This window comes from Neoarius graeffei, chromosome 28 (assembly GCF_027579695.1).
Source record: "Neoarius graeffei isolate fNeoGra1 chromosome 28, fNeoGra1.pri, whole genome shotgun sequence".
NCBI classification, from domain to species: domain Eukaryota; kingdom Metazoa; phylum Chordata; class Actinopteri; order Siluriformes; family Ariidae; genus Neoarius; species Neoarius graeffei.
The window spans coordinates 20,108,704-20,135,675 of record NC_083596.1 but is presented as its reverse complement, the minus strand read 5'-3'; the positions used below and the strand labels follow the sequence as shown (position 1 = coordinate 20,135,675).

At 40.7% G+C, this 26,972-nt stretch overlaps 1 protein-coding gene across 2 annotated transcripts in view; it reads left to right on the top strand.

The window, feature by feature from the left end:
• zzef1 (zinc finger, ZZ-type with EF hand domain 1) overlaps positions 1-26,972 on the top strand; it is a 173,338-nt gene that overhangs the window by 89,959 nt on the left and 56,407 nt on the right. For both annotated transcript variants that reach the window (XM_060912546.1, XM_060912545.1), the window contains exons 26-42: positions 850-1,093; positions 1,470-1,549; positions 1,637-1,730; positions 2,654-3,131; positions 7,015-7,179; positions 8,997-9,116; positions 12,414-12,575; positions 12,767-12,896; positions 16,665-16,803; positions 17,074-17,239; positions 17,341-17,585; positions 18,274-18,537; positions 20,246-20,415; positions 20,801-21,081; positions 22,237-22,411; positions 24,826-24,958; positions 25,411-25,592. In XM_060912546.1, coding sequence (XP_060768529.1) covers positions 850-1,093; positions 1,470-1,549; positions 1,637-1,730; positions 2,654-3,131; positions 7,015-7,179; positions 8,997-9,116; positions 12,414-12,575; positions 12,767-12,896; positions 16,665-16,803; positions 17,074-17,239; positions 17,341-17,585; positions 18,274-18,537; positions 20,246-20,415; positions 20,801-21,081; positions 22,237-22,411; positions 24,826-24,958; positions 25,411-25,592 — 3,228 coding nt within the window. The remainder of the gene's footprint in view (positions 1-849; positions 1,094-1,469; positions 1,550-1,636; positions 1,731-2,653; positions 3,132-7,014; positions 7,180-8,996; positions 9,117-12,413; positions 12,576-12,766; positions 12,897-16,664; positions 16,804-17,073; positions 17,240-17,340; positions 17,586-18,273; positions 18,538-20,245; positions 20,416-20,800; positions 21,082-22,236; positions 22,412-24,825; positions 24,959-25,410; positions 25,593-26,972) is intronic.

Sequence of the window (26,972 nt, the reverse complement as noted above, 5' to 3'; positions counted from 1 at the left end):
ACAAACCGGCAAAATGACAGTCGCAATTTGTGAAAAAATGAGATGATAATTCTTGAAAAAAAAAAGACGTATTTGATGGTAAGAACGTTTTATTCCATTATTTATTTATTTGTATTTTTTGGGGTTTTTGTTTTTGAGTAGAGTTTTTATTTCGTCCTCAGTTGGTTCAGCAACATGCGCCGTTATTTTGTTTTTCTCTACTAACGACATATGAGCTGATTACTCTAGTAGTAGAGCAGCCAATCGGAGTGCACGATTGCTCATATCCAGTGAATGTAGATAGAATAAAATATAATAGCCTATTAACTAAAATATTTCTTTTATTAAAAATGCGAAAAGTTCATCACAAATAGGCCTTTTCTTAATAAACTATTACGAACATTTTTATTACCTCCATTTGCTTCTCTTTTTTTTTTTTGCAGTCTAAAAAGATAGCTCCGATTTCTTGTTAAATCTGTTTGTACAGTCAATCTCGCAGCACTTTCCCATTTCAGAGCTGTGTTACTTCCGCCTCGAGTGAAGTTGCGTGCATTCCCATTACTGTACATTATAGCACCCTCTGCTGTCTAACCAACATAATTACAGCTATGATAAACTAAGATTCTGCAGCCTGATGATAATGATCCAATTCGTTTTTAAAATTCCATCATTGTTTATGATTTATCGTCGCATGATATATCGTAACATGCCTATGGACGCTGATGAATGTATGATTTGTCGACAATTAATAATGTTTATACAGCTCAATCCATTCACACAGCTCCAAAGTAAACATGAAGCAGGATAATAAAGTCTGTCTGTCAAATATGACCTTATTTTTGCGTGTTTGCGCACACTCCTGACCTCTAGACAAAATCCGTCGCCTCCGGAGATGACCTGGTGGAGTTCCTGTTGGACTTTGTTCGCTGGGATCCTTCCTGTGAGTCGCGTGCTGAAAGGGTGGAGCTTATGAGGGTCCTCATGCTGTCGTGTAAGAAGCAGCTGGTCAGAAACGAGATTGCTACGGGGTCGAAGGTCGATCAGGCTGTAAACGCTATCTGGGCAGCTATGGTGTACCACACCCCAGCTCTTCACACTTCCCTCAGAAACTTTGGTAAAGAGTTTTATTGTGAAAAATCCACTTCCAAGAACTGAGTTATGATCAAAGTGATTTATAGGTTTTTGTATCGCCATTGAAGCGTGCTTTCACTTTTTATAAAACGCAAGCAAACATAAGGGAACACACGATAGAGTTCAGTACTCCATTATCAAAAAAGCACTGAATATTATCTGGTTTTACAGTCTTGATTCATTATACAGCCAAAAATGACTAACAGTGGTAGGAGATCAACAGCTGGTGTGTGTGTGTTGTAGGCTGTTGTTAATTCATCACTTACCCATTACCAGATCTGATACTGACAAACAAGCGGCCATTTTTGCACAGTGTGTTTATATGCCCCCCCGTGTGTCGCTGTGTTTTGCTCCTCCAGTGGTAAAGCAGGGGCAGAGCTGTGTGAGTGAGGACCTCGCCCAAGTCTACATGCTCGCTGATGGCATCAGGACCTGGATGGTGAGGCTGAGCCTGACTCGTTATTACTCTATTCACCCCGAGCGATGCGTTAGTTGTGTTGAAGTGAACCGTGCCTTTGTGTTTTAGTTGGAGATGAAGCAGCGCTGGTCCCTGCTGGCCAAAACAAACGGCTCAGGAGAGAAAGGGGACGGTCAAAGAGAAGTTACACCCGAGTATTTGGGTTAGTTTTTCCCTTTATTACATAATGCAAATAGAGAGGAGGAGGATGATGATGATGATAGTTTACAGTTAGAGACGGCACAATACCACATTTTGTATTCTGATACTGAAACCTTGAGTTTGCAACATTGCATGAAATATACAATAAATATAATTCAGAATAATAGTAATAATAGCATTAAATCTGAATAAAAATAAAATTTTTTATCAATTAATAAAAATGGTAAATAAAAATAAATAAATGCAAAATGCTTTTGAATATTTTCTTTTTTGCATTAAATTCATGTCATAAAACCAAACTTTTTTTTAATTTGTCTGATTTTTCTCACACTGTTTCCATATTTCTTTCTCACACACACACACACACACACACACGTTCTCGCTCTCTCTGTCTCTCTCACATTCTTTCTGTCTCGCTAACTCTCTCTCTCATTCTTTGTTTTGCTGTCTCACATTGTCTCTCACATTGTCTGTCTCTTGCTCACATTCTTTCTTTGTGTGTCTCTCTCTGTCTCTTCTTTGTTTTGCTGTCTCACATTTTCTCTCTCCCTCACACATGCACTCATTCTCTGTCTCTCTCATTCTTTCTTTTTTTTTCTTTCTCTCTCACTCACATTCGCTCATGTTCTGTCTCTTTCTCGGTCTCTCTCTCTCTTTGTTTTGCTGTCTCACATTCTCACACACACTCACATTCTCTGTCTCTCTGTCTCATTCTTTGTTTTCCTTTCTCTCATATTCGCTCGCGCTTTCTCTCTCACACATTCTCTTGCGCTCTCTCACATTCTCTCTTGTCTCTCTCTCACACACATTCTCGCGCTCTCGCACATTGTGTGTGTGTGTGTGTGTGTGTCTCACACACGTTCTCGCTCTTTGTCTCTTGCACGCTCTCTCTCTTACATTTCTTCTCTCTCTCTCCCTCCCCAGCTGAGATCTGTATCAGTAAGAGCTTGCTGTTGTTCAGGTTCAGCCCTGGTGCTGGCACTGCCGCTGCACCACCTCCATGTCCTGATCCCTGTAAACCAGCAGAGAGCCCCATCGTCCCTGCTCTCCCTCACTCCGTGTCTATATCAGAAGGTGACTTCCAGGCCTGTCCTGCTCCCTCCTCCTCCCAGAGTCCTACAAGCGTCGAGACCCAGATCTGTGCTTCCTCAGATCCCGGCGCTTCCAGCAGTGCCAGTGCTCAGGGTTCTCGAGGGTCCACAGAGAGCCTTCACTCTCAGGGCGGAGAGCCCGTGTCCCCACTGACCTTTTCCCGCAGAGCGCTGTCCAGCCGCGGCCGCCTCCGACTGCTTTCCTACCGCTCGGTGGATGAAACGCGTCCCACGGTGTCGGTCAAAGAGAGATTCCCAATTCTGAAACACATATTCAGCTTTGTGAAGGACATGGCGATTAGTGAGACCAGGTACAGTGACATGCCACATTATCAGATTTAAAAATGTGTAACTGTTGATATTGGGAAGTTTTCTGGAACGACACGGTTTTGTAGCGTTTGTGGAAGGAGTCTTCAGTATCAGCAGTTTGTAAGAGTCAGAGACACGGCTGTAACTGTAAGTTTTCAGAGATGGGGAAGTCTTTAGGATAGTTTCTTGGTCATAACCTGGATTTCTTTGTCTTACTAACTTCAAGAGAGAGAAGAAGAAAAGGACCGGTGAGGGAACGTCTGTTTTATTGCTGTGATAAAATTGTGTCTTGGACTTTCCACAACATTTAACAAAAGTGTTTTTGTTAGTATTTTGTAAGTTTTAATCATTTTGTGGTTAACGGGTGCTGATGTTGCAATAAATGATGGTAATTATTCTATCCATATTCACTGGATATGAGCAAACGCACACTCTAATTGGCTGTTCTACTACATGAGTAGAGAAAAACAAAATGGCAGATCGTGTTGCTGAACCAACCGAGGATGAAATAAAAACTCTACTCGAAAGCAAAACCCCAAAAAATACAAAAAAAGGGCAAGAAAATATATGGAATGAAAGTATTTGATGGTAAGAGCATTTTATTTATTTAAAATTTTCCAAGAATTTATTATTTTTATAGCATTTTTCACAAATTGCTCCTGTCATTTCGCCGGTTTGTTTACATTCTAAGCAGAAATGATTGTCAGGCGTTTTGTATAAAGTTTTTATTTATCGAATTTACAAAAAATAAAAATGCTCGGTTTTTCTCAAAATCCACTGAATGTGGATAGAATGAAAGTTACTCCACTCAATCTCCTCGTACATGGCTTATAGGCTATCAGCTCATGTACGACTCGATTTAATGGAATAACTGTTAAATGGAATTTTAATATAGAGCATTGCAATTTTTAAAATGTATTTTAAAAAAAAATTCATAATTATTACATTTATTATTGTATTGTTTTAATTTTTTTAAGTTTTTTTTTTTTTTTTTTTAATGTTTGAGACAATTTGAGAAATGTCCAGTAATTTTTGCAGAACTGCTGAACTAATACTAATTAATTAACTTAGACTTTCAGAGTAATTTATTTATTGATGTAATTTAATATGTGAAATAAATGTACAGTCCTGTGCTACGGAAGCCACGAGAGGCCCTTCATATAATCTTTTTTTTATTCACCTTGTTATCCCGAGATAACGACATAATTAATTCAGGATCTCGAGAAAACAACACAACTAATTCAAGATCTCGAGAAAACAAAACAATTATTCCATGATCTCGAAAAAACAAGAGGTGCCAAGAGGGACTAATTTTGAAATCATCCCTTATTAAAAGACTTGATGCAATCTCTCCCTGTGTCAACTCCTGATCAAAATATTGCCTTATTAGGTGATCGATTATTCCAGACATTCTAATGACCAAAGTTGCGTCTATACAGAATGAGAAATAGCCCCAAAGTCAGCATATCACAAGTCTCTTGGCGCACCTGAATGAACCATTTCTCAGCTGTTTACTCGAGATCATGAAATAATTGTTTTGTTTTCTCGAGATCACGGAATAATTGTTTTGTTTTCTCGAGATCTCGAATTAGTTGTGTTGTTTTCTCGAGATCCTGAATTAATTATGTCGTTATCTCAGGATAACAAGGTGAATAAAAAAAAGAAAAAAAAAGAAAGGATTATATGAAGGGCCTCTCTCTGCTTCCGTACTGTGCAAAAGTCTTGGGCGCATGTAAAGAAATGCCATAGACCAAAAATGGCTTACAAATAAAGAAATTACATGTTTCGACGTTAAAAAAATACTACAGTGGTGCATGAAAGTTTGTGAACCCTTTAGAATTTTCTATATTTCTGCATAAATATGACCTAAAACCTCAGATTTTTACACAAGTCCTAAAAGTAGATAAAGAGAACCCAGTTAAACAAATGAGACAAAAATATTATACTTGGCCATTTATTTGTTGAGGAAAATGAACCAATATTACATATCTGTGAGTGGCAAAAGTATGTGAACCTTTGCTTTCAGTATCTGGTGTGACCCCCTTGTGCAGCAATAACTGCAACTAAACGTTTCCGGTAACTGTTGATCAGTCCTGCACACCGGCTTGGAGGAATTTTAGCCAATTCCTCCGTACAGAACAGCTTCAACTCTGGGATGTTGGTGGGTTTCCTCACATGAACTGCTCGCTTCAGGTCCTTCCATAACATTTCCATTGGATTAAGGTCAGGACTTTGACTTGGCCATTCCAAAACATTAACTTTATTCTTCTTTAACCATTCTTTGGTAGAACGACTTGTGTGCTTAGGGTCGTTGTCTTGCTGCATGACCCACCTTCTCTTGAGATTCAGTTCATGGACAGATATCCTGACATTTTCCTTTAGAATTTGCTGGTATAATTCAGAATTCATTGTTCCATCAATGATGGCAAGCCGTCCTGGCCCAGATGCAGCAAAACAGACCCAAACCATGATACTACCACCACCATGTTTCACAGATGGGATAAGGTTCTTATGCAGGAATGCAGTGTTTTCCTTTCTCCAAACATAACACTTCTCATTTCAACCAAAAAGTTCTATTTTGGTCTCATCCATCCACAAAACATTTTTCCAATAGCCTTCTGGCTTGTCCATGCTTTAGCAAACTGCAGACGAACAGCAATGTTCTTTTTGGAGAGCAGTGGCTTTCTCCTTGCAACCCTGCCATGCACACCATTGTTGTTCAGTGTTCTCCTGATGGTGGACTCATGAACATTAACATTAGCCAATGTGAGAGAGGCCTTCAGTTGCTTAGAAGTTACCCTGGGGTCCTTTGTGACCTTGCCAACTATTACACGCCTTGCTCTTAGAGTGATCTTTGTTGGTCGACCACTCCTGGGGAGGGTAACAATGGTCTTGAATTTCCTCCATTTGTACACAATCTGTCTGGCTGTGGATTGGTGGAGTCCAAACTCTTTAGAGATGGTTTTGTAACCTTTTCCAGCCTGATGAGCATCAACAACGCTTTTTCTGAGGTCCTCAGAAATCTCCTTTGTTCGTGCCATGATACACTTCCACAAACATGTGTTGTGAAGATCAGACTTTGATAGATCCCTGTTCTTTAAATAAAACAGGGTGCCCACTCACACCTGATTGTCATCCCATTGATTGAAAACGCCTGACTCTAATTTCACCTTCAAATTAACTGCTAATCCTAGAGGTTCACATCGTTTTGCCACTCACAGATATGTAATATTGGATAATTTTCCTCAATAAATAAATGACCAAGTATAATATTTTTTGTCTCATTTGTTTAACTGGGTTCTCTTTATCTACTTTTAGGACTTGTGTGAAAATCTGATGTCGTCTTAGGTCATATTTATGCAGAAATATAGAAAATTCTAAAGGGTTCACAAACTTTCAAGCACCCCTGTATAAATAGCAGTAAACCGTAATAAATGAAACAAAGTAGATATTTGGTGTGAGACGACCCTTTGCTTTAAAAAATAAAAATGGTAGTCTCAGGTACAGTGAGTGCAGTTTTATAAGGAAATGAGCTGTAGGAGCAGATTTACTGAGCATCTTACAGAAACATCCGCAGTTCTTCTGGACTCTGTCACACTTGCGTCTTAATTTTGCATCAAAACCTAGTAGCCTTCATTATGTTTTCTTTTTTTTAATCTGAAAAGTGCTCGCTTATGTAATACGCTGCTCAGATACAAACTATTTCCCCCCGTAGCTGGAAAACGAACATTTGGGACTCTAAACTGTTTTTGTACTGACTCGATAATGTAGAAGTCATAAAACAGAAATGTATAACAAAATACTGTATATGCTCTGGTCGAACAGCATGCAATTACTAATTCCTCACCTGTGTGTGTGTGTGTGTGTGTGTGTGTGTGTGTGTAGTGTTCTCCAGACTCTTGCCTTAAAAAAGTCCCAGGCTATGAGTGTGTGTGAAGTTTTAGACATGGTGCAGCAATGTTTACGGTCCCTGGGGAACCCACACCTCTTCCAGGCTCCCTGTATTCTGTTCCTGCAGGAGCTCCTGGCCTGCCAGAAAGACTTCACCAAGTACGACTTGTCTCTTCGTACTGCTGAGTTGTTTCCGCTGTGTTTGTTTACTGTTCTCATATGATCATGACTCCTGTGATGATCTCCTAGATTACCATGGAGAGCTTTAATGTACAACCCCGATTCCAAAAAAAGTTGGGACAAAGTACAAATTGTAAATAAAAACGGAATGCAATGATGTGGAAGTTTCAAAATTCCATATTTTATTCAGAATAGAACATAGATGACATATCAAATGTTTAAACTGAGAAAATGTATCATTTAAAGAGAAAAATTAGGTGATTTTAAATTTCATGACAGCAACACATCTCAAAAAAGTTGGGACAAGGCCATGTTTACCACTGTGAGACATCCCCTTTTCTCTTTACAACAGTCTGTAAACGTCTGGGGACTGAGGAGTCAAGTTGCTCAAGTTTAGGGATAGGAATGTTAACCCATTCTTGTCTAATGTAGGATTCTAGTTGCTCAACTGTCTTGGGTCTTTTTTTGTCGTATCTTCCGTTTTATGATGCGCCAAATGTTTTCTATGGGTGAAAGATCTGGACTGCAGGCTGGCCAGTTCAGTACCCGGACCCTTCTTCTACGCAGCCATGATGCTGTAATTGATGCAGTATGTGGTTTGGCATTGTCATGTTGGAAAATGCAAGGTCTTCCCTGAAAGAGACGTCGTCTGGATGGGAGCATATGTTGCTCTAGAACCTGGATATACCTTTCAGCATTGATGGTGTCTTTCCAGATGTGTAAGCTGCCCATGCCACACGCACTAATGCAACCCCATACCATCAGAGATGCAGGCTTCTGAACTGAGCGCTGATAACAACTTGGGTCGTCCTTCTCCTCTTTAGTCCGAATGACACGGCGTCCCTGATTTCCATAAAGAACTTCAAATTTTGATTCGTCTGACCACAGAACAGTTTTCCACTTTGCCACTGTCCATTTTAAATGAGCCTTGGCCCAGAGAAGACATCTGCGCTTCTGGATCGTGTTTAGATACGGCTTCTTCTTTGAACTACGGAGTTTTAGCTGGCAACGGCGGATGGCACAGTGAATTGTGTTCACAGATAATGTTCTCTGGAAATATTCCTGAGCCCATTTTATGATTTCCAATACAGAAGCATGCCTGTATGTGATGCAGTGCCGTCTAAGGGCCCGAAAATCACGGGCACCCAGTATGGTTTTCCGGCCTTGACCCTTACGCACAGAGATTCTTCCAGATTCTCTGAATCTTTTGATGATATTATGCACTGTAGATGATGATATGTTCAAACTCTTTGCAATTTTACACTGTCGAACTCCTTTCTGATATTGCTCCACTATTTGTCGGTGCAGAATTGGGGGGATTGGTGATCCTCTTCCCATCTTTACTTCTGAGAGCCGCTGCCACGCCAAGATGCTCTTTTTATACCCAGTCATGTTAATGACCTATTGCCAATTGACCTAATGAGTTGCAATTTGGTCCTCCAGCTGTTCCTTTTTTGTACCTTTAACTTTTCCAGTCTCTTATTGCCCCTGTCCCAACTTTTTTGAGATGTGTTGCTCTCATGAAATTTCAAATGAGCCAACATTTGGCATGAAATTTGAAAATGTCTCACTTTTGACATTTGATATGTTCTCTATGTTCTATTGTGAATACAATATCAGTTTTTGAGATTTGTAAATTATTGCATTCCATTTTTATTTACAATTTGTACTTTTGTCCCAACTTTTTTGGAATCGGGGTTGTAGAATGTTAATAGTAATAGTACTGATTATTCAATTTCCTAATTACATTGTACCTTCTCACCACATTGAATAAGAATCCTCCGTGTCTGTCTCAGTTACTTCTCCCAGTTAACTGGCTGTGGGCTGGATCTGAAGGAACAGGTCAGATCATCCTACCATCAGCTCATTCATATGCTCGTAGACGCGGTGCAAGGATTCAACGAGCTCAGCGACAAGTAAGCTCATTTATTTTTTTCGCGGTCCGGTTTCCATCAAATCCTGCGCTCTGATTGGCTGGCGAGCGGGTCCGTATCCTACGATACGGACCCTGGTTACGGATCTCTGGCGACTCGCTTGTTCACAACAACAACAAACATAGTAGCAATTTTTGTCAACATTTATCTTTTTTATAAGATTTATTTATAAGATTATCAAAAATCTTATAAATTTTTGCCAGCATTTCTCAGCATAATAGCATTAATTTTACATCATGGATAATGATAACGACAGTCTTCACGGCGAAAGCGAGTTTTACTACCCTGAGGAAGAAGAAATAAAAGAAAACATTTCAGGAGAAAGCGAAAAACCTGTAATTTGCTAACACTGAGCAAAAACATGGCTGAATCCTGAATGACTCCTATTTGTATAAATAGGGGACTACATAGGCGGCAAAATGTAGGTTTTTTTTTTTTTTTCCCTGCCATGGAAGTGCACTTGTATACTGAGAAGGAAGCAATTTGCATTACAGCCGTGAATGAGGATTCAAAATGGCGACTCGGCTCGGCTCAGTTTTCCCTTTCGGACGCTCTCGTTTTCTGTTAGAATTTGGTAAAGAAAAAATAAATATATTATTTACCAGCTTAAGGTCGGTCCATATGGTGAAATACTGTGACCTCGGCCTTGAATACTGACCTCAGCCCAGAGGGCCTCGCTCGGTACTTTCAAGACCTCGGTCACGGTATTTCACCATACGGACCTCCCAGTTGGTAAATAACATATATATTTGGTGTAAATATGAAAGAAATCATGTTTTGGTTTTTAGCTCATCCGACCGCAAGCCAGGTCGTCCGTACACAATTTACAAAAATCACTACTCCTCCAATTTCAATCAAACTTGCATACAATCTTCCCCAGGTTGGTATGTATAAAAGTTGTCAAGATGGTAGCGCCACCTGTCACATTTACGATTTTATGGGTGTCTGAAATTTTCAGGTGACTCATCACATCAAACACTACTCTTCATAAACTGCTGGGACATTTTCACTAAAACTCACCCAAAAGACTGAAGACGTATTTTAGCAAGAATTGTTCAGCAGGTGGCGCCACCTACTATGGATACAGCGACACAGGGGTCACATGCAATTTCACAAAAATCACTACTACTCCTACAGGAGTGATCAGATTTTGATCAAACTCGTATGGAATGTTCTCCAGGTTGGTATGTATAAAAGTTGACAGGTGGCACTACTGCCTTGACATATTTACGATTTTATGAGCATCTGAAATTTTTGGGTGACTCGTCACATCAAACACGACTCTTCATAAACTGCTGGGATGTTTTCATCGAAATTCACCCAAAAGACTCTAAAGACATTTTCCAGCAAGAATTGTTCCCCAAGTGGCGCCGCCTGTCATGGATGCGGCTAAAGAGAGGTCAAGTGCAATTTCACAAAAATCACTACTATTCCTACAGGAGTGATCAGATTTTGATCAAACTCATATGGAATTTTCCCCAGGTTGGTATGTATAAAAGTTGTCAAGGCAGTAGCGCCACCTGTCATATTTACGATTTTATGAGCGTCTGAAATTTTTGGGTGATGTGTCACACCAAACACTTCTCTTCCTAAACTGCTGGGACGTTTTCACTGAAACTCACCCAGAAGACTCTGAAGACATTTTCCAACAAGAATTGTTTACCAGGTGGCTCCACCTGTCATGGATACAGCGACACGGGTCATGTGCAATTTCACGAAACTCTCTACTCCTCCTACAGAATTGATCGGATTTTAAGTTCGCACAGAACAGTGGCTGGTATGATCTCCAGCCTCATTGAGGATATTTTTTAAATCATGTGGTGCAGGATCACATGCAAACACTGGGGGGGAATGGAACTGAGCTTTGTATTTCTTGCGTGTCATAAAGTAGTCTTTATTTTTTGTTGTTTTTGTGTATTAAGATTCAGCTCAGCACTTTTCATTTGTGACTGTTTTATCTTAATCCATGAATGTTTTAGTCGTCGTCTTCCAATCCATCCATTATCCGTAACCGTTTATCCTGTGCAGGGTCGCGGGTCTTCCAATACAATGTAAATGTATTGAGCTCCTTTCTATGTAAGAAATGTTGTATACACTCACCGGGTCACTGATGCAGTTATCCAATCAAGTAGCAGTAGCACAATGCATAAAATTATTCAGATACTGGTCATGAGCTTCAGTTAATGTCTGCATCAAACATCAGAATGAGAGGGGGAAAAGTGTGATCTCTGCGACTAATTGTGGCAGATGGCTTGGGTTGAGGATTTCAGAAAGTGCCAGTCATCTGGGATTTTCATACACAGTAGTCTCTGTCGAGTTTACACAGAATGGTGTGAAAAACAAAAACCATCCTGTGAGCAGAAGCTCTCCAGATAGGTCTGAGCTGACAGGAAGACTATAGTAGCGCAAATAATCGCTGTGCGCAATCGTGGTGAGCAGAAAAGCATCTCAGAACAAATGTGCACAGCTTATGAACACTTGAGTTGGATGATGATGATAATAATTTCAGCTTGTGTAGCGCTTTTCTCACACCCAAGGTCGCTTTACAATTACAATAAATAAAAAAGTCCACCAAAATGAGGGTCAGGATGTAATGCCGTAGCAAACCACAGTCCCACCAAAAAGGCGCATGAAGGTATGTCTGGTACAGTCGCCACGATGCTACTGAGCAACATCGCTCAAAACACCATACCAAGCACAGAAGCACCACCACACGGAGCGCCGGACAACCGCGATGTTAAAAAGAGCAATGAGCTCACTGCAGTCCATATTGAGCAAAACAGGCATCACCCAAGGCCTGAAGGAAACCGATGCCCAAAACTGAGTCCGGAGCTACGCCACAACTGGCGGACAAAACATTCAAACAACAAACAGTCACAAAAAGAAAAACAAAGGGGGGGGGGAATAAAAAGCTCCGGTGAAAAGCGGCAGCCAAAACGCGCATGGCGTACTCTCAATCGGAAACTGATGAGCTCCAGCAGCAGAAAAGCACATCAGGTTGCAGTCCTGTCAGGAGTCATGATTTTTCTTTTTCTAATCTCTAGACGTCTAGTTTGGGTGACTCTGTACACATGATGATGGTGTCGGAATCCGTGAAACCTGATGTGGTGTTCTGCTGTTATGGCTCATCCACCTCTGATTTAGATAACTGTATGAATGAACAGGTGTACAGATGTTCCTATTAAAGTGCACTGTGTGTGTATAATAGAATGCATAAAGATTTGATGCACATTGTATGATGTGTTTGTTTTTGAATAAAACTGTATTCTTGTGCCTCAGGGTGCTGCTGCCGGCATTGTCGTGTGTGCAGACGTGTCTCCTCCACCTGCTGGACATGAGCTGGGAAGTTCAAGACCTGCCTCTTTTTGAAGACATCAAGCTGCCTGATCTGCTGCTCACCATGTCTCAGGAGAACATCAGCGTCCATGACATCGCCATCAGGTGTGGTCTGGAGCTCAGCGCCCTCTTCTGGATTTTTACTGCTGCGCTCCGGTCTTATTTACAGACTTGATTAATCAGTTTACTTAAGGGGAAAAAAAAAACAAAAGATTCAGCCTTTGTTTTTAAGCATGTACGCAAGACTTCGTGTCCTGAATGTCCACTGATTTTATACGTCCCGGTTATTTCTGCAGTCAGTGGACGGAAGAGGATGAGATCGCTGACTACGAGAGGAACACGGAGTGGATGGACGAATGCATGGACGGCATGTTCGAGAAGTGGTTCGACAAGATCACCCAGGCCTCAGCAGAAGACAAGAGAAAGGTAGACGCAGCCGAATACACAAAGAAATGCTAATTTACACGCACATTGTTTTTTGCCATGCACTTTTGCATATCAGTTTGTTACGAAAGTTCATATTAAGAGAAGCTTGGGTTCCAGCGTTCTAACGAACCTCGAGAGCTTTGAAAATAGTGAATGGTAAAAGTAATCAAATGCACTGTGAATTTTTATTTATTTATTTTTTAAAACAAGAAAAAATGTCTGCACACTTAAATCCTTTTATTCATTTAATTGCCAAGCTTTCGGTCTTTGACCGAAAGCTTGGCAATTAAATGAATAAAAGGATTTAAGTGTGCAGACATTTTTTCTTGTTTTAACAGTTTTTTGGTTTTGTTTTGCACCTTTTTATCGTGAGTGCGGTGTGATTCGTTTAAATGTAATTTATTTATTTTTTTTAAATAATAGCTGAAAGATGTTTGTTCAGAATAATAGGAAGAAAAATGGACCTTCAAGCATGTCCCAAATGTGTCTCTCGCAACAGTGAGTCTTTGTCTTGACTCAGTAAACACAGGGAAAATGTCAACACCTGTCCGAATTCCACAGCTCGAGCCAGACATAAGCTCTTCGTAAATATTTACAACGAATTCAACCTCAAACTTCGCAAACCTTCCATTTCACCAATTTAAACCACATAACAAAGCCTTTCCATGGAAAATGCTGCATGTACAGACTTCATTTTTTTTCTCACTAGTTCTGCTGTTTATCAGTTCGAGTTAGCAGTTAAAGGGATAGTTCGGGATTTTTGACATGAATCTGTATGGCATCCCCATCAATAGTGTCGTGCAAACACACTGACCTTACCCCTGACAGCATCTTGTGAGTCCAGTTCTTGTCCAGTTTTGGTCCAGACGAAAGTAGTCCGGCAAGTTTGCTGGGGTCACGAAAGTAAAACGTTTTTCGTCTCAAAACAGTACGTGTTCAAAAGAGTGATATATTTGCATCACAAAACCGTTGTCAAATAAAAAGTCAGACCTCGAAATCGCTTGGCACTATTTTCTCTCCCTTCTCATCACTGCGCGCTGCCGGCTTCATCCAGCTGCGGCTCCAGCTTCAAGGATAAGCTGGAGCCGCATAAGTAGGAGTCCCGGCGGGTGGTTTGTATTCGATTCGTTTATATCCCGACCTTGTTAGCTGTCAGATTTATGTTCATGGACCCGGTAAGCTGGTAAATAATATTTATTATTATTTTTTTTCTTTACCAAATTCTAACAGAAAACGAGAGCGCCCGAAAGGGAAAGCTGAGCCGAGCCGCCTCACGGCTGTAATGCAAATTGCTTTCCTCCTCAGTATACAAGTGCGCTTCCATGTCAGGGAAAAAGAAACTACCACTGCTGCCTATGTAGTGCCCTATTTATACAAATAGGAGTCATTCAGGATTCAGCCATGTTTTTGCTCCGTGTCATGGCTGAATCCTGAATGACTCCTATTTGTATAAATAGGGCACTACATAGGCAGCAGTGGTAGTTTCTTTTTCCCTGACATGGAAGCACACTTGTATACTGAGGAGGAAAGCAATTTGCATTACAGCCGTGAGGTGGCTCGGCTCAGCTTTCCCTTTCGGGCGCTCTCGTTTTCTGTTAGAATTTGGTAAAGAAAAAATAAATAATAAATATTATTTACCAGCTTACCGGGTCCATGAACATAAATCTGACAGCTAACAAGGTCGGGATATAAACGAATCGAATACAAACCACCCGCCGGGACTCCTACTTATGCGGCTCCAGCTTATCCTTGAAGCTGGAGCCGCAGCTGGATGAAGCCGGCAGCGCGCAGTGATAAGAAGGGAGAGAAAATAGTGCCAAGCGATTTCGAGGTCTGACTTTTTTTTATTTGACAACGGTTTTGTGATGCAAATATATCACTCTTTTGAACACATACTGTTTTGAGACGAAAAACGTTTTACTTTCGTGACCCCAACAAACTTGCCGGACTACTTTCGTCTGGACCAAAACTGGACAAGAACTGGACTCACAGGATGCTGTCAGGGGTAAGGTCAGTGTGTTTGCACGACACTATTGATGGGGATGCCATACAGATTCATGTCAAAAATCCCGAACTATCCCTTTAAGAAGACGCTCGACGGAGTATGTCCATGAGCTCATTCTGATCAGCCAAACATTGAACTGTACTGATTTTCCAACCCCAATTCCAAAAAAGTTGGGATGTTGTGTAAAACGTAAATGAAAACACAATGTGAAGATTTGCAAATCCATAGAAACCCTATATTTCATTGAAAATAGTACAAAGACAAGAATTGTTTTTTTTTAAATATACATTATGTATGCTCTCATTTTGAATGTGATGTCAGTAACACGTTTCAGAAAAATTGGGACAGGGCCAACAAAAGACTGAAAAAGTTGTATAATGCAGGGGAAAAAAAACTAATTAGGTTAATTGGCAACAGGTCAGTAACGTGATTGGGTATAAAAGGAGCATCCCAGAGAGGCGGAGTCTTTCAGAAGTAAAGATGGGGAGGGATCACCTCTCCCAGTGCAACAATTTAAAAATAACGTCCCTCAATGTAAAACTGCAAAGAATTTGGGGATCACGTCATTTATGGTCCATAATATCATTAAAATATTCAGAGAATCTGGAGAAATCTCTGTATGCAAGAGACAAGGCTGAAAACTAACACTGGATGCCTGTGATCTTCAGGCCCTCAGGAGACACTGCATTAAAAGCAGACACGTGTCTGTAGTGGAAATCACTGCATGGGCTCAGGAACACTTCAGAAAACCATCGTCTGTGAAAACAGTTCATTACTGCATCCACAACTGCAAGTTAAAACCAGATATAAACAATATCCAGAAACACCGCCACCTTCTCTGGGCCCGAGCTCTTTTACGATGGACTGAGGCAAAGTGGAAAATTGTCCCGTGGTCTGACGAATCAAAAGTAGAAATTCTTTTTAGAAATCATGGACACCACATCCTCCAGGCTAAAGAGGAGAGGGACCATCTGGCTAGTCAGTGCACAGTTCAAAAGCACAGCATCTGTGATGGTATGAGGGTGCATTAGTGCACATGACATGGGTAGCTTGTACATCTGGGAAGGCATCATTAATGCTGAATGATATATACACATTTCAGAGCAATATTTTGTCTGGATGGCAACGCTTTTTTTTTTTTTCAGGGAAGGCCTTCCTTCTTTTAGCAAGACAATGCCAAACTGCTTTCCGCACATTTTGACACTGAATGGCTCAGGAGTAAAAGAGTCCAGGTGCTAAACTGGCCTGCCTGCAGTCAAGACCTGTCTCCTGTTTAAAACATTTGGCGCGTTATGAAGCACAAAATACAACAAGGGAGACCCCGAATTGTTGAGTAACTGAAATTGTACGTATATCAGGAAAGAATGGGACAACATTTCTCTTTCAGAACTTCAGCAATTGGTCTCCTCAGTTCTCAAACGTTTACGGAGTGTTATTAAAAGTAGAGGTGATGCAACACAGTGGTAACCATGCCCCTGTCCCAACTTTTTTGAAATATGTTGCTGACATCAAATTTAAAATGAGCATATATTTTTCAACAAACAATAACATTTCTCAGTTTCAACATCTGATAAGTTGCCTTTGTACTATTTTCAATGAAATATAGGATTTTCATGATTTGCAAATTACCGCATTCTGTTTTTATTTACAGTTTACCCAGCGTCCCAACTTTTTTGGAATTGGTGTTGTATAATACACCTCATGGATATAGGTTGTTACGAGTGAAAGTTTGAAGGTGATCTGGTGTCCTTTGTTGTCTGCAGATGCACATGTTCATTGCGCGGTACTGCGATCTGTTGAACGTGGAGATCTCGTGTGATGGATGTGAGAGAATCGCTCCTGGACACCGCTACCGCTGTCTGCAGTGCACTGACATGGACTTGTGCAAGACCTGCTTCCTCAGTGAGCTGCTCAATTCTTGAACTTCTTGTAAAAGCAGTAGCAAAGCAATGTTGGGATGTTTTGGAATTTGACGTTGTTACTCAACAAGGAAATAAGTGGGAATGGCAAGAGCAAGGGCTATAATGTAAATGATGATAAACAGGAACTGAACTGACTTCTTGTGGACGTTCCACAATATTAAATGTAGCTATAAATGGATGAAATGGTAATATTTGGTGGTGGTGGTGTTCGTATTTGTTTTAAATCTCACACTCTGCTTTTACTGTCCAGGCGGTGCAAAGCCTGAAGGGCACGAAGACGAGCACGAGATGGTGAACATGGAGTACGCTTGTGATCACTGCCAGGGTCTCATCGTAGGCAGCAGGATCAACTGTAATGTCTGCGAGGATTTCGACCTCTGCTTCGGTTGCTACAACGCTAAGAAATACCCTGACAGGTGTAGAGTTTCATCCGAAAAAAAGAAAGGTCATGCTAATAAACTGCAGCAGTTAGTCAACTTTGGCTATACATAACCATTTCTTCGATGTTTTTCCGCAGTCATCTCCCCACCCACCGTATCACAGTCTACCCCATGGTGACCATCCGCATCAGCGATCGGCACAGGCTCATCCAGCCATACATCCACAACTACTCCTGGCTCCTGTTTGCCAGCCTGGCTTTGTTCACCTCCGAGGTGATGAACGAGTCGACGGACGCCATGGCTCAGGGTCACGCCGCAGCACTGCAAAGCCGCTGCTCGCAGCTCATCACGGAGTGTTTGATGAAGGGCCAGACGGGAAAAGGTAATACATGACGAAGAATCCAAGAAATATCTGTGGTGTTTGTCAGTCAACATAGTGGATGGAGCAAAAATTAAGCCAAGTACAAAGTTTCCAGAGAAACGGCTTGCACAGCTTACGAAGGACAGTCGTCATTTAAAGAGGATGTATTATGAAAATACTTTTTCAGTGCTTGCGTACATACATTTGGGTATCTGGAGCCTACCAAGCCACAAACTCTGAAATAAGACACTCATTTCAGAAAACATCTCCTTCAACAAGCTGTTCCTCTTTCTGTGTCACAAGTGGAGATTATTAGAATGATCCCGCCCCCTCATCGGAGTATCTCCACTCATGGCTTGAGACCTGCCTTTGTGAATGAATATTCATGAGGAAAGTGCTACCTGATTGGCTGGTGGAAGAGGGGGTGGGGTTGGTGAGCAGTGGCTCATTATCATTCAAATCAGCCGTTTTGAACAGGGCTGTTTAGACAGCGTAAAAAGGGAGCTGTAGTACTTTGACCAAATCATGTCACGGACGTTTCGTTAAGACCTCACGGAACTGGGTCAGCTTGTGGAAAAGAGGTGTAATATGTCCCCTTTAAACTGTTAGAACATTATGTCTCCTTTTTATTGGCACGATCCCCATTTGTCTGGCTTCTCTGTCCATCTCTTCCATTTGCTCTTCCTGTCTGCCTCTTCACCTCCTCCAGGTTTGCGCGCTTCAGCTCTTTTGTCCTTGCTGTCGTCTAATGAGCCGGAGCCATGTCCTTCCAGCCCAGAGCCCAGTCAGGAACTCGGCAACTCGGACACATCGTCTGTACCGAGCAGCAGCGCAGCTCCCTGCTCTCCACCATCCTCTCTTTTCAAAATGGTGTCTGCAGACGAGAAGGAAGGGCGGAGCCAGCTGGTTTCCCAGGATGCACTGGATTTTCCGTCACTGTCCAGCGAAGACACGCTGTCTCCAGAGCTCAGAGGTGAGACAGCACGGCGTATTCCAGTTAAATTAACATGTTCAAGCTGTACGTCCATACTATCTGAGGCTGTGTCTGAAATCACTCTCGTTCACTACTCCCTACTCACTATCTAGGGAATTCTATGTAGAGGACTATATAGTGAGCTCATTGGTAAAATGGAGGAGGGGGGAGAGAAACACGTCATTATTGTCGCACAATTAAAACGTGCCAGATCAGTCGACTGGCGGGTTTTCAAAATAATAAATACATGTTTTTGTGATAAATTATATATTATACCGAGTGTATTTCCCACATCAATCAATACAAAGTACCTGCATCTTTCAGTTCTTTTAAATCAAGCCTGAACACTTTCTTTCTTCTTTACCGCTGCTTTTTATTAAATCCAATTTGAGGCTTTTGAGTCATTCCTCGCTCTGCACTGTAACTCTATTATTCTTGTATTTGATCTGTCTATTTCTATTTTAGTTTCTTCTATCCTCTTGCTATTTTTAATTGTACTCTAATGTCTGTTTATAACGTGTTCCTTCTTCTGTCCATTCACCCCAACACCTTTTTTTTTTTTTTTCTTTCTTTCAGCATGACCACGATACACGATGGTATATATTGCTTGTTTAGTGCCCATTGGTTGTTCACTACTTTTCACAGTGCACTGTGGGATACTGTGAGTCCACTATATAGCGTGTAATAATTCTCACTATACATTCGGACAGCACTACGAAATGGCGAACTTGCTATATAGTCCACTGTATAGTAAGTAGTGAGTGATTTCAGACACAGGGCGAGTGTCTGTTATTTTTAAAGGGGAACTGAAGGCAATTTTTTTTTTTTTTAATCATCAAAATTCTATTTATCTCATAGCTATTTTGTCACTGCTATAGCAAGTTATGAGTGTTTAAAATATGTTATGTAATATATCAGTCCATATGTCGGAGCAATGGCCGTAAACGAGATTCGCTGAGACCTGTGCGAGACATCGTAGGACGGAAGTAAAACGTACAGCGGAAATCAAAGTGACCAACGTGCCAGGATTGTCAAAAGACGCGCGTGCTGTCTTTCGAATGCTGACGTAATCAAGCCGGAAGTTTTGTTAGCAGTCAGGAAAGTTTGAAAAAAGTAGGCAGTAATCATCATTGAAACTCGTTTTTGTGCAATATTTTGTGTGGAAAAGAATTTTCAAAATGGCGGCACTGACACCTGGCTGACACTTCATGTTTCGAAGTCTTGCACAAGTCTCGTGAAGATCGCGCGGATAAGCGACGCCTGCTGTGAACCAAAAGAAATAAATTCAACATGGCTAAAAACCGAGTAGGCCGATAAATATAATATTTAATTGCAGTTAGTTGCCAATACGAGTCATGATATAAGGTTACTAAAACCGAAAACGTAATTGAATAACATGTTAATTAAGAAATAAAGCAAGTTTAAAAATGACTCAGTTCTCATTTAATAGTGTGAGAGTGAGTGATGTAGTGAATGAGAATATAGTAGTGTGTACGTTTGGGTGAGAGTATAACGGCATGTGAGGAAGTACGATTGTGCATGTGTGAGAGAGTAGGAGGATGATCGTGTGTGTGAGTGGAGTATCAAGGTGTGTAAGAGAGCGTATTGATTTTTGTCAATGTGCAAGAGAGGTATACATGCATATATACATCACATCTAGTTCCTGCACTGGACCATGACGGTGTGTGAATTTGACTTTCTCTCTCAGCTACTGATTCCAGTGGTGATACCATCACGTCTCCCACCTCTGAGCACCTGGACAACAGAGAACAGGAAGACGGGACACCAAAAGGGCCTCTGCAGGAGCAGGTGTTCGCCGAGTGTTCCAGGGAGAGGATTCTGGGATTGCTGGCAGCCATGTTACCTCCAGCCAAATCGGTAACATTTGCAAACATTTTCATTACTTTTTTGTACTCCACAGTTACTTCTAGTCAAAGGCAAAAAATGTACACCCCCAGCCTAACGCACTACTACACAACTGCTAATAAATACATTCCTTTTCTTCTTTGGGGATGCAAACTTTTTTTTTGGTACGCAACTCTAAACTTACGGGATGCAGGCCTGACTTTATAATCTAACATTTTTAACAAAAGATTCGTGATCAGATGGAATGTAGTGTTTAGGACAAACATCTGTATAAGCTACTTTAGATTAATCATACCCTTATATACCTGGAGAAATGTTCCAGATTCTTCTTGAGCATTCATATAATTTTGACAGAAGGTAGCGTGTTTATAAAACCATGGATGTTTTGACTCCACAGGGTACTACAATTTCCCTCTCCGGTCTGAGCCCAATCCTGCCTCTGCTCTTCCGTGTGGTCATCTCAAATGCAGGCTGTCTGAACGAGGCCTACCACCTGACACTCGGGCTTCTAGGGCAGCTGCTTCTGCGCATCTCACCCGCCGAGGCTGACGCAGCCGTCACCGAGGCTCTTTCTGAGAAATACGAGCTCCTGGCGCCAGCCAACGGAGCGATCAATGAGGCCGAAGGCTGGAAAACCACTCAGCTTCTGTTCAGCCTCGGAGCTGTGTGTCTGGACAGGTCAGAGCTTCTCACACCGTTGAGGAATCGATTCAGTTTAGAAATACCAAACAGGAATAACAGCATGTGGGAGCTAGGGTCATTTCACGACTGATACCCAAGGAGTTCGTTTGAAATGATTGAAAGTGATGTGTGGCGTATTAGGCGTTGATTTTGTCATGATGGTAGATTAGAGGGCCTTGAAAAACTTTTTAAAATGCATTTAACCTGAAGATATTTAACAGTTATCCCACGAAATCGAGTCGTACATGAGCTGATAGCCGATGAGGCGTGTAGCACTGCGTCTGCTTTAAACTATGTACGACGAGATTGAATGGAATAACTGTTTTATTCTATCCACATTCACTGGATTTTGAGAAACGGAGCATTTTTATTTTTATTTTTTGCAAATTCAATCAATAAAAACTTTATACAAAACGTCCGACAAAATAATTTCCGCTTAGAATGTAAACAAACCGGGCGAAATGACAGTCGCAATTTGTGAAAAAATGCTATAATAATTCTTGAAAATAAAAAGATACGTTCTTACCATCAAATACTTTCGTTCCATATTTTGTTGCCCCTTTTGTATTTTTGGGGGTTTTCTTCTTCTTTAGGGTTTTTTGATGGTTGGCAAACCAACTTGAAGGTGCATTACTGCTACCAACTGGGCTGGAGTGTGGAACAGGTGATATTGGAGAAACAAACAAAAATTATTATTTTACCTATTTCTGTTCCTTTTAAATACTTTTAACAAGTTTTAGGGCTTGTTTTCGAGTAGATTTTATTTCGTCCTCACTTGGTTCAGCAAAACACTCCACCATTTTGTTTCTCTCTACTCCCGGTGTATGAGCTGATATCCTAGTAGTAGAGTAGCCAATCAGAGCGGCGATTGCTCATGTCCAGTGAATGTGGATAGAATATATGTGACAAGTGTTTTTCCGTTTTCGCCCCTTTTATTTCAAATGCAAACTGACTTAAAACCATTCAAGTCACCATAAATCTTGATTATGACTCATCGCTGCTTTACATCCGTAAGCACTTGTTAAACCAATATTTGCCATTAGGGAGGATGTTATAAATACGAAAGGTTAGACTCTGTAAACACACGAGAATGTTTCAGGTTTATGAGCTGGTCTGTAATAAATTATAAAAATTGTATTTGTGTCTCTGCAGTCGCATTGGTTTGGACTGGGCAAGCTCAGTGGCGGACATCTTGAGAAATCTGAATACATGTCCTCAATGGTGCGACGTTATTGCAAGTTTCACCGACTGCTGCATTCAGCAGTTACCACACCAACTCAAACGCACCAACATCTTCACTCTGCATGTCCTGGTCATCTTCCCTGAGGTATTTAAAAAAAAAAACCCACTAATTTATGCCCATTCTCAGTTTTACTTTAACAGATAATTTCACTTGTACCTAAGAACTGCTGCTGGAATCATAAAGACAGGACTCTTATTTACACATCTGATCATACAGAACATCATTTCAGTGCACTTGGTACTGTTTGGCTTCATAGTGCACAGTTGTAAACGAGTAATGGTTTATAAATCCACTATATGGCTTTCTTTTTGAGTTTAGTTAATCAAACGTTTTCGCTTTTTCCTTGCCAATGTTGTCTCTGGCTCACTTATTTGGGATTTACAGTTGTGGTCAGAAGTTTACATACAGTGACATGAATGTCATCTTGGATATGAATGTCATGGCGATATTCGGGCTTTCAGTAATTTCTTTGAAGTGTTCTTTTTCTGTGGCAGAATGATTTGTACAGCATACAGCTTTAATAAAAAAAAATAACAGTAGAATTTGGTGCACAAGTTTTAATTTTCTTTGGGTTTTCTGAAATCAACACAAGGTTAAAATTATACATACATAGTTAAAAGTTTGCATACGCTCACTTAGATTATTAATTCAGAGGTGCTGAAACTTCAAAAATGTCTCTTATCTTGCCAAGGCCGAAGTCTCTTAACTTCCTGTTAGTGATCATGATTGACCGCAGCTGGTAGCTTCTCTGTGCCTTCATAAAAAGGGTTTGTTTACCTCACTCATTGGATTGACCAATACACAGTAAAATGGGAAAGTCCAAGGAGCTCAGTGCAGATCTGAGAGAGAGGATCGCAGTTATGCACAACTCCGGAATGTCTCTTGGAGCCATTTTTAAACAACTGCGAATTCCAAGATCAGTTCAAACAACTGTATCAAAGTTATTATGAGGTGTAGCCACTTTGCTTCAAGAAAACCCAAACTGTCACCCTCAGCTGAAAAGGAAATTGGCTTGGATGGTCAGGAACAACCTGGGAACCACCATGGCACAGCCCTGCCATGAACTGAAAGCTGATGGATCACTGTCTACAGTTCAGATCACCATGGACAAAGAAGCTGCTATCCAAGAAATAATCCCCTGCTCCAAAATTAACACCTTCAAGCTTAACTAAAGTTTGAAGCTGACCACACAGACAAAGAAAAAGCCTTCTGGAGGATAGCTGTATGGTCAGATGAGACAAAGATTGAGTTGTTTGGCCACAGTGACCACCATGTACAGAGGGACACTGTACCAGCTGGTGGTGGTGGTAGGATCATCATGCTCTGGGGCTGTTTTGCTGCCAGTGGAACTGGTTCATTGCACAAAGTGGATGGAATAATGAAGAAGGAGGACTACCTCAGAATTCTTCAGCATAAACCATCAGAAACTTGAACACGACTTGGGAATTACAACAGGACAATGAACCCAAACGCGCATCAGAGCTGGTTGTGGAGGATAAAGCAGGCTAACATTAAACTTAAAACAAGCCCTGACTTCAACCCTATTGAAAATATATGGACCATGCTTAAGTTGAGTCCGTGCCAAGAAAAAAAACCAAATTTAATTGAACTCTACCAATTCTACCATGAAGAGTTGTGAAATATCCAACCAGAATTCTGCCAGAAGCTTGTTCATGGTAAACAAAAATGTTTAGGTGAATCTTGTCAAGATGAATCTTGCGAAGAGACAGTTTACCCAAATATTAGGTGTGCTGTATGTATATTTTTGACCCTATATGTATAATTTTGACCCTGTGTTGTTTTCAGAAAACCCAAAGAAAATTAAAACTTGTGCACCAAAATTCTAGTGTTTTTTTTTTTATAATTAAAGATGTATGCTGTACAATCATTCTGCCACAGAAAAAGAACAGTTCAGAGAAATTACTGAAAGCCCAAATATTGCCATGACATTCATATCCAAGATGACACTCATGTCACTGTATGTAAACTTCTGACCACAACTGTAAATATAAATCTAAAGTGGCTTTAATAAATACAAATAAAACCTAATTGAACTGAGTGTCTGTCTGGAAATCACTTAATCCTCTTCTTGTTCATCAGGTCATGCAAGTTGGATTACTTTTCATTACCCAACCAGCATAATCCAATCATTTCAGTAGAGCAATAGATTTAAATCTGAATACGGATCCATCGAGGTTTTAATTCACCCTTAAAGGCAGTTTGTTTAAAAAATAAATAGATAAAAATGATGACTGGCTGTACAGATGACCTTAAGCAGTGTTGTGGCTCGTCTTATAAAGAACGTCTGACTCATTCCATTGTGTGTCTCAAGTCCAAGCCACGATCGTGTTTACGTCTGGCCCATCTCACTAAAATGATTTATGTTAAACAAGCATGCAAATTCGAATGGCCTTCGTGACAAGGTGCTATAAACATAAATGACCATGATCCAAATCTTATGTACCTTACTGAAGCGAAACAAGCGGCTGTGGTTTCAGGTGCTGTGTATGGGAACGCAGTCGGTGTTCATGGACAATGCTAACGAGCAACACAACATCATTCTGCTCAAACACTTCACCGAGAAGAACAGAGCCGCCGTCGTCGACGTCAAGACGCGCAAAAGGAGGACAGGTAAGAGAGGGATACAGTCAGAGCTATGATTTATAACTGGGTTGGGGTGGGTTTCTTAAAAGCATAGCAGCACGAAATTCATTGTTAAATGGTAGAGCGAGCAGCACAATGAACACTCTCCTAGTTAAGATGTTATACGAGTTAAGCGGCTTTTGGGAAACCCACTGCTGTCTAGTAGTGTAATAACGTGACCCTTAAAGTCTCTATGAAAATGTTTTATGTAGAAGGAAATTTTTAAGTTTTAAGATATTTTATATTCATGGTTCTCAAAATGGTGTCCTAGGGGTCCATGATGCATCCAGAAGATCCCAGATAGTGGGACGTGGTCATGATAAATAAATAATAGATGACATGTCACCACTTTCTTATATCCGTACGCCCCACTGTGTTTGTGTCCTGTCTTATTGCACTGTGGAGATCATGTCAGTACTCATTATTCACTTTCCCTACAGTGAAGGATTACCAGCTGATGCAAGTTGATGAAAGCTTGGCTCTGTCCAGCCACTACCTGAAGAACTTTATCTCCATTGTGAACCAGTTGCTACAGGCTGGGGTGGAGAGCAGCTCCTCGGATGCAGTGGAGGCCACCTGGGTGCTCTCGCTCGCCCTCAAAGGCCTCTACAGCATCCTTAAGGTGACACAAGCTTATTATCTGGGATGCAGACAAAAACCTGAAGCGTGTGCTGACATTACAGGGGCAGGTACACCTGTCTGTGACTGTGATTAAAGTCTGATCACCAGTAACTAGGTCAGGGGTTCGAGCCCCAGCACCACCAAGCTGCAACTGTCAGGTCCTTGGGCAAGACCCTTAGCTCAGTATCTAACGATAGATCATGCAACAATAAATCGCAATACAAATTTATGACCATTCGAATCAATGACATATAAAATGAATAGTGATTACTATGCATTGTCTAGACAGCAGTACTTGCATATTTACGTGGGGTTACTTCATCATCTGATATTTTTTTTATTTATTTTTTTTTACTTCTTTTCATAAGGCTAACTGGTCCCTATGGAGTCCCCTCCACAGTGGCAGTTGGGCCACTCCCAATGCCACGCCACCGGAACATTGGGTGAACCAAAGTATTTTTTTTGAGACACCATCTCGAGAAAGATTGTCAACCAAGACTAAAGAGCCCTTCTTCCCTATCAGACATGGTTATCTCCTGCTGGACACCAACCCAGTATTTCTAGACCACGGGGTAAAAATTTGACCCTGTGGTCTAGACAGCAGTGGGTATAAAATAGCAGGAATACGTGTGACTTCACTCTCGGCAGAAGTAACACAGCTCTATTGGCTCAAAAAATGCACAAAAAACGGATCTAAAGTGGGAAAGAGCTGTTGTGTGATTGTCCAAATAGATTGAACAAGAAATCGGAGCTTGCTTTTTTCCAGACTACTGAAAGCTAAAGAAAAGAGAAGGAAATGGAGGGAGTACAAATTTTCAAAAAAAATTATGAAGAAAAGTCCTATTTATTATTAATTTCTTTTAATTTTTAACAAAAGATATATTTTACTTTTAATAGGCTGTCATTTTACTTCAACCTTTACAAATGTGAGTAAATAATTATTGTTGGTTATTAAGAAAATTAAGCAATTTTTTTTCTTTTTTTTAAAATAATTTATCAAAATGAATAAGTTGATAAAGAATGAGAAAATAAATGTGGGTGGGGTGTTTTGGCTTAGTGATTCCCCCCCCCCCCCCCCCCCAAAAAAAATATCATGGGAAAATTGAATCATTAGATTAGAGATTAGATTAGATAAAACTTTATTGATCCCTTTGGGCGGGTTCCCTCAGGGAAATTAAGATTCCAGCAGCATCATTACAGATAAACAGAGAAAATAAATAGAGAAAACTTCTAGATAAATTAAAATAAATTGACACATACAAATATAAAAAGAATAAGATATGGGGAAGGGGGGGGGATGAGCCCAGTATCATGAATTAGGTGAATCGTTACATTCCTACCCTTAACCCTATTTAAAGATTTTATCCCACCTGGAATGTCA